The sequence below is a fragment of the Anopheles nili genome, chromosome 3, assembly GCF_943737925.1.
Source record: "Anopheles nili chromosome 3, idAnoNiliSN_F5_01, whole genome shotgun sequence".
NCBI classification, from domain to species: domain Eukaryota; kingdom Metazoa; phylum Arthropoda; class Insecta; order Diptera; family Culicidae; genus Anopheles; species Anopheles nili.
This window is the reverse complement of record NC_071292.1, coordinates 74,870,406-74,878,348: the sequence shown is the minus strand read 5'-3', so window position 1 is coordinate 74,878,348 and position 7,943 is coordinate 74,870,406. Positions and strand designations below refer to the sequence as shown.

The 7,943-nt window shown below is 45.9% G+C and overlaps 1 protein-coding gene across 1 annotated transcript; it reads right to left on the bottom strand.

Moving 5' to 3' along the window:
• Nucleotides 1-1,674: 1,674 nt before the first annotated feature.
• On the bottom strand, nucleotides 1,675-7,718 carry LOC128725070 (uncharacterized). Its single transcript, XM_053818789.1, has 8 exons — nucleotides 5,368-7,718; nucleotides 5,127-5,310; nucleotides 3,440-3,788; nucleotides 2,759-3,368; nucleotides 2,520-2,691; nucleotides 2,289-2,459; nucleotides 2,040-2,198; nucleotides 1,675-1,956 (listed from the first exon to the last, which is right to left on the bottom strand). Exons 1-8 carry the CDS (start codon nucleotides 7,716-7,718, stop codon nucleotides 1,675-1,677), a joined length of 4,278 nt encoding a protein of 1,425 aa, XP_053674764.1.
• Nucleotides 7,719-7,943: the final 225 nt, after the last annotated feature.

The window sequence follows — 7,943 nt, the reverse complement described above, 5'->3', positions numbered from 1 at the left end:
AATCAGTTCGGGTACCTTGACTTGTATCAGTTCGGAAGCAAAAATGCACGTTTATCGTATTTTTAGATTTTTTTCTGCACCATCACATCAAACCCCATCTAGTGGGGTTAAAATTATTGCCTCTTTTAATCTTCCTATTGATTGCTCTTTGTTTTCGATTAAGTTTGATGCAACGTGCAAACTGAGTGAAAGCTAGAGCAGTTCGTAAAATTGTTTTGTTTGTGTAATGGTGGGGAGATACAACCGAAAATATGTGCATTTATCCCGGAGCAGCAGAAACAAGGAAAAATAGATGGAAAATTGCTTTGCTTAAGCAGGATTAAGACAACAAAACATATAAAAAAACAAAAACAAACGTAAAAGTTTAAAATACATGAAAAGGTGTTTATATTGCGTAAGGTTATAATGTGCACTCTAAATGCAAACGATGTAGATATTCCATACAATGATATCAAAATAAAAAATACTAATTTACACTGACTGCCGATTGTCGTCGGCTGAGATGAAACATATTTACAAAGTACGAGAAGAAAGGGCCCGGGAGCAACAATTTTGGTTAATTTTGCAATCAAACACAAAATATAAAATACACACGACAGTTGATAGCTGTCGGGAAACTAGGGCGTACTCTCAGCAGCGGAGTTTATATATATAGATGCATTTTCTCCTACATCGAGAAAAGACTATAATAAATGCGAGAGAAAAAAAACAACAAGTGTACAATTAAAATCGGAAGTTGGCTGACTCGAAAACGCATGACTTTTAAGTCGTACACGTTACGGAATGTGATGGTGCAGAAAAAAGGCTATTATCAAGTCTGGCGAAAGTCTATCCATTTCTCGCTACAATATCGATCAATTCCTTTTAAAATACAGCTTATCGACAATGCGGATTGGTGTCCTTTATCTTTACAACTACCTAATTTATGGAAGGTATGCTATAAGTTAAATATCTCTACATCTAAAACGTGTGGCTTGGAACTATCAACGGAGGAAAAACGTACTATCGCCGACGACGTTCACCACCATGGAGGAGATGTGTGGGACACCAACGATGGGCTAATTCCTTATTCTTTTATTTAAGAACATAAGAAGATGTTCTATCTATCATCTTAATTTTTCCGTCGTTTTTCGATTAACAGAACATATGTTGTTGCTTTTCAAATGCGTTTATGAAATAAATTATTATCATTAACGTAATTTGTCCCTATGAAGAGTGTTTCAGTTTTTCTAGTATGGTAGAATTTCAGCACTTCTCTTAGTACTTCGGTACAAGTCGAGTCTATATAGTATCAAGAACAGCAAATCACAATCAAAATCTACGTCTAGTATTAATTATGGAACTATGGAACATAGTTAATCTGTTTTATGCTTCTTTTCCATTCATAGTCTAGTAATTACTAGAAATCTCTAACGGTTTACAGAATCGGTCGACACGCTATGTGAAACCAACTAAACAGAATCAACTTATAAATACAGTGAACGTTGATGAACATAATACAAGTTATACGTTGACGAATTGCAATTAAAACGAAACCTATTAACAAAAACCACGAAACAGCATCGAAAATAATTCCACAATAAAGAAGAACAAGTAAAATAAATCAACTAGCAAGTTGTTGGAGAAATACATAAATAAATCCTTCCAATTAATACACAACAAATAGCAAATAGTTTAAGCAGTTGAATCAATGTAACAGTTTGCATCGGCGCTCACTCCTGTGCCGTCGCTTGCGATGGTCGTTTCATTGGCATTCAGATCTATAATACCATTTCCGTTTACACCGGCACCGTTGCCATTCGACGTCCCGACCTGACCGCAGTTTAGCTGACTAAGCTGAGCTGCTGTTACAAGCGGAAAACTGGAAGCGGACGCAAAATTTGTTTCCTCCAAATCACGCTGCAATTCTGCTAGAGCCGGTGTTTGTTGTACTATAGACTTCACGCTGTCCAAAGTCTTTTAGAACAATGAGCAACACAATACACAATATAAAATAACAGAACAATAATGGTATGCGATCGTTAGGATTGATAAATTACCTCTAGCGCACGATCTATCGCCTCATACTGCCTCTTGGCTTCGTTCAGTGCTTGGTGCCAGCTAGCGGTCATCATCAGATTGGCTCCATTTGATGCATTGCTTGCCATTGTCGCTAATTGTTGCTCTTTTTCAAACAACTTCGTTTTCAATTTCGGAATCTAAAATTAATGTCATTGGACAAAAATGTTGAAAAAAATTATAAAATGAGATGGGAAACTAGCATATTAATGCTAAGATTAGAGAAATACCTCAGTACACGCTTGAACGATAAATTGCGAAAGTTCCTGCTCCGGCACGACCCCATCCTCGTTGCAGAGCTTAAAAGCGTTTAGAATCTCCTCGCGATCGATCACAATCTTCTTTGTCTGTTTGCTGTCGCTACAAAGCGTACTCAGTTGACAAATATCCTCATTTAATTTCTGAAATGGAACACAAAACCGGTTAAAGATCGAGATTGACAAAATACAACAACTACCCACATCAATTTCCTTGCGGTGTTTCAGCAAATCTAGCTTATTGGTATTTAGTTCGCTTCCTCGCACCTGCAACTGATGATAAGCATCCTTCAGGTCGTCCTGAAGCTTGAAATTCTGCTCCTCGCATTCTTTTACGCGATCTTGAATCTCTTCATTCGTGATCGCTAACTTATTCCTGCGAACACAAATATTTCGTTAATAAAAATGTCGAATAAATGATACACCCGCACCCATCTACGTACTTGTGGTTGATTAGTTCCTGTATGCAGTGGTCATTATCCATCTGCACGATGCGCAGTACTTTAAGCAGTTTCGTGATCAGATTGTCTACATCGATCACTTGGTCGACCAGCGATTGCGCATTACAGTACTCACAGATCGAGGGCATTTCCGCCATCGATGCTTCAGCACAGCAACTGTTTTCGTCATCGTCCAGCGACGAAGAATGGCTAGCCGTCGTGTGATCCGGGGCCGTCGTCACAGCACAGGCCGCAGTCGACGCTAATGCTGATGTCGAGTTGCGTGCCTGTTGCTGTTCGCTACTGCTCACCGAGTGATGGAACCTTGGCGATCGTCCGCTGGCTATCATATTGGATTGAAGTTCGATCTGCTGACGGTTGGCAATTGCCTGCGAAAGGTTGTCGAGCGATTCATCGTGCGCCATTGTCATTGCGTTACTGGTAGGTCCTACGCCACTTTCCATTGATGACGGCATTTCGATCTGGGAGATACGCGTTGAAGACGATACCATGTTGTGAGAATGCGAATCCGGCATTGTGACATCCTCAAGCACATTGTCCATCATTAAACACGGTTCCGTTTCCGAATCGAGCATTTCAGTTGAATCCGATTCTAGCGAAATGAAACAACATCGTATTAGAATTCATGCGACATAGCATAGCTAAAAGGACGTTTCCACATACCATGGCCATTATTTTCACGGCATTCTTTGTTCACAGGGACGCCATTTGTGCCTACGGCAGACTTCACGACAGTTGTCTTGCTGGTGGCGTTCTTGATGGCGCTAATTACGGCAGCTATGAATGACTGGCCCCGCTGGGGAGAAAGAGGTACAGCACATCCGGCTACCGCAGATTTTGCGCTTCCCTTAGCAGCCGAATGTGAGTCCGAACAGTGTTGTTGATACTGCAGTTGATGATGCGTATGCTGCGGGTGTTTGCCCGAGTACGTATCTGCGTTTTGTTCGTATTCTGGACTACCATCGCCGCTACTCGCACTGTTCGTATAAGCCTCATTGTGATAGATCACGTCCTGGGGATGAAAAATGAGAAATATAAAGCTTTTCATTAGCCACCTTCGAAGAGGTATGCTTGGGGAAAAGTGCTTCAAACCACAAACCACAAATTGACCATTTAAACATGCGATGTGAACGGAAAATTTAACTATCCATGTATCTACGTGAAGCACACTAAATGAAAATAACATCTACAGCCCACATATAGATGGCGCTGCTGATGCTCAAGAGAACTGAGCTAAATGAAGTGGTATATTCAAGATATATTCTTCATGTTCAAGGTACCTACTCCATGCTGGGTAATGATAGCGGATATCGAGACAAACCGTAGTATTAATACCGAGGTATCAATTATAACCCGGATTTAATGTTTGACATGCTGCCAAAAAATGCTTTAAACTCTATACCACACATTCTTGCGACATGCAGCAACAGTTTTACGAGTGCTAACGTTCGGTCGCATTTGCACCAGTGCCAAATCAGTCTATAATTTCACGTAGGAAGCCTGTACATACTGTAGAACCGGTACCTACGTTGTAGGTAAACAGTAGATCGAATAAATACTCAATTGATCGCTTAATAAGAAGCCATACAAACGGGGGAATGGTTATGTAAAAACCTGCAGCAAAGGACATCGGGAGTAAAAAGGTGTATTGTGGTGGAGCTACGTCGTTTCCGGAAAACTACTCGCACTATTTATTTTTTGTACTCACACACACACACACACACGCAAGCACACGCCTCACTCACTTACCGTATGGCTCGCAATCGCTACAAGCAGTACGTAATTTCATCGTTCAATTTTGTTACAACCGTATGTACACATTCAATGCATTTCAGAGATTAGCGTGTTTTGTTTGGTGTTGCATTTCCATTCGCACCAAACGAAGTGGACAGTGCAGAGCCGTGCACCGATGCGGTGCATCGCAGGGACATAACATAAACAAACACGCATCACGTGGGAAAGGAGGTGGATTGATTTTTTTTGTTTTGTTTTGTAAACACATTAGTACAATCACACAAGCCACACACGGTTTCAAGCGCGCATAAATCGAACCAAAACGGGAACAATGAGAGCATGAGGATTCGTTCGCCGTTTGAGATACAGAGAAAGAAATGGAAAGACAGAAAGAAAGAGCGGTTGTTTGGTGAAAGGGAGAATCATGTTAGTGACGAGATGTGAACGGTTCTTGGGTAGATGATCCACGATGGCTTTATAACACGGCGTTTAGTTTTTAGTTTGCGTAACTTAGAAATCACTACAACCATCTATGAGAAACTACTAAAATAAGGCACTATCCATGAGCCGTGAATCGCAACAAGAAACCGACAGTCTGGCACTAATCAACGCTTACCTCGAGATCCTGTTCAGAGATGTTGTAGGATGCGATAAGCTGCTCTACCAGGTTGTCCAGCCGTGATCCTAATCCCGAAAGGGCGACGGAGGCCCCTGAGACGGCAGCTCCCTGCTGCAGCAGGATATCCTTAGAGCGACTTTCCAGTGCGTTATATTTAGCTTGCATTCCGAGATACTCTTGTCTGTAAATAAATCGCACTGAGATTAGAACCAGACAATTCAAAAGAACAATCTTGTACCTTCTCTGTTCAGCTATTCGGACAAGATGGCGACATTCCTCTTGCTGCCGTTCGATGTTGCCATCCTTCATCTGCAAGCTCTGTCTGAGCATTGCCACCTCCTGCTCTGCCTCCTTCAGCGCATCCATGCACGATTGCTTCTCCACCTGCAGGAAATCTTGCATCTCGCTAGATTCCTCCTCCAACTCAGTCTTTTGGCGCAACAGCTCCTCTTGGTTCTTGAGCGAACGCTCCATGTCCATCTGTAGCGCCCGGCAGATCGACTGCAGACGCACGATCTCATCCTGCTTCTTCTCTAGCACTGTTCCAGATAGTTGCAGCTGTGATTCCAACATCAGCAGACTGTCACATTCGCCGTTGTCTGCGTTGCTCGGGACGGCTTGCATTGACTCCAGCATACCCAGCACCCGATCGGTGTTATTTTGCAGTTCTCTTTGAGCGGCTAGCTTCTCCTCCCGCTCGACAAGCAACTTCTGTTCCAGTGACGTCACCATTTGCGATTTCTCCGACAGCTTCGATATCAGGAGCGTGTACTCGCCCGTAACCTTTTTCAGTTTCTCCTCGAGTCGTTCCATTTCCTTGTCGCGGATGTCTGACTGTGTCTGCTTGGTAACCATCTCCACGGCGTCAATGCGGATATTCCGCGCATTACCTCCAAAGGCATCCGCCACATCCTGCCCAGTGATGGCTGTCTGCACGCTCGTTTCGTGATAGATTTTCGTCTTTTGGGCCAGCTTTTTCGACGAAGACGACATTAATCTTGCGTGAGACGAGGACAGGAGCGCGATTTTGTTCGCACCAGAACCCCCTCCTAGTTCTGGCTTACCGCTGGAGGGCAGCTTCTTGAACAGCGACATCGCCATCCGATTCGAGACTTGCTCGCGAGATACGGAGTTGCTACGAGAACCGGACCCAGCAATGGCGCCTGCCTTCAAATCTTCAGCCGAGCGTTCCTTTCGACGACGAGGCAAGGTGGCGCATTTGTCCGCAACGCCGGTCAAGCTCATCGGAGAACCCGTACCGCTATGGCCCGGTTTGGTTCCGTCCAGCGACAAAGGCCCGATGCGAGTTTTAATGGACATTCCTCCGTCCGGGACGGCCGAAGTTGCTCGGACGGAACGCGGTGTCGTATTGCCACCACCGCAACTGACACCACTCTTACCGCCGACCGATGGCCACCGACCGTCATCCGTTGGTGTTGCCAACGGCGTACGGCCCCGAGTGATGGACGGAGTACGCGAGACAGACACTCGCTGACCGGACGGCGAATCCTTGATCCCGGTTGGCAATGAATCCGGCTTCAGTGGACGCCTTGGCGGAGGTATCGGTTTTGTTGGAGTCTGCAGGATTCGGTTCATACTGCTAGACATGGAAGTCGCGGCACTGCCAACGACAGCCGAGGCGGATTTGTCCCGAGAACGTGCCCGTTCTCTGGCAGCAGCCGCCACATTCGCAGCCGAGGTGGGTGGAGTCGTTTTCAGATTTAATGAAACCGAGCGTCCCAACGAAGAGCCTCTGGATCGAGAACTGCTTCGACCACTACTGGACACACTCTCGGAGGACTTTCGTGGCGACCGGGTCAACGGTGGTTCCTTCACAGCCACCTTCTTCTTGATCGTGCAGGCACCTTTGCGCAGCGAACTGACCGGACCGCCCGTCACGGACGAGCTCTCACTTCCACCCTCGCTCGCACAGTAATCCGTACTCAACCGCCCGCACAAGACGGTATTACCAGTCTTGTCGTAGATATCAGAGCTGTAGCTTATCATGCTCGAGTTGCACGAAACACTCATCCCGGTTGGTTCCCCATCCAGACCGTAGCAGCTGCTTGCGTAACCGGCGCTGTTATTGCTGAGTGCCCGCTGCAACACACCGGTGTCCGTTAGGGAACCGGATCCTGCGCCGAACTCTACACCGCTATCACTTCCATCTCCGCTGCCGGCGACTACAACCGCCGCTGCCGACGCCACAACAGTCACCCCCAGATCGTCGATCGTTTCCACAGCGTCACTGATCGTGAGAACCTTAAACTTTTCCTCGCACCGACGCGTTTCGTGTGGCTTTATGAGATCCTCAATCAGCTCGCTCACCTTCGCGTCCAGTTGCAACTCGTTGGCGTCCAATTTCTCCGTGCGCTCGATCAGTGACGAGCAGTTGCAGTCGGTCACTGTGAAGGAGCTCTCCATGGAAGACTTGGTGGAGTCGACGTGATCGTCGTCCTGCCTCGCGAGCTTCTCCTGCAGCAGATCCACCTCAATCTCATCCGCCGTATCGTCCGGCATCGGGCCATCGTTTGGTGCGGTTGCTTGTGTCTCCTCCGGGACTCCAAGTTCCTGATTTACGTCCTCCATCGTGGGAAAGGCCAAAATGGATGGATTTAAGCCCGCGTCATGCAAGGGTCATGGGATTTGCTTTTCGACCAGTCTTCACGAGCCGCGGGGTATCATTTCATTCGTTTGTCCATTCGCCACCGGCAGTCACGAAACGGGGATCTTCTCGCGTATTCAGCCCAAGGTTCTGCAAGAAAACAAACACGACACTATTAGTTTTTCCAAATGTAGTTTGCATGTACGGCC

What these genes read in the sequence shown, in the direction of transcription:
- LOC128725070 (XM_053818789.1), bottom strand. Translation starts at nt 7,718, where the DNA reads ATGGAGGACGTAAATCAGGAACTTGGAGTCCCGGAGGAGACACAAGCA. An exon ending in CGAATAGCTGAACAGAGAAG is followed by an intron (nt 5,311 to 5,367) that starts GTACAAGATTGT and finishes ATTTATTTACAG; the next exon opens with ACAAGAGTATCTCGGAATGC. An exon ending in CGATAGATCGTGCGCTAGAG is followed by an intron (nt 1,957 to 2,039) that starts GTAATTTATCAA and finishes TTGTTCTAAAAG; the next exon opens with ACTTTGGACAGCGTGAAGTC.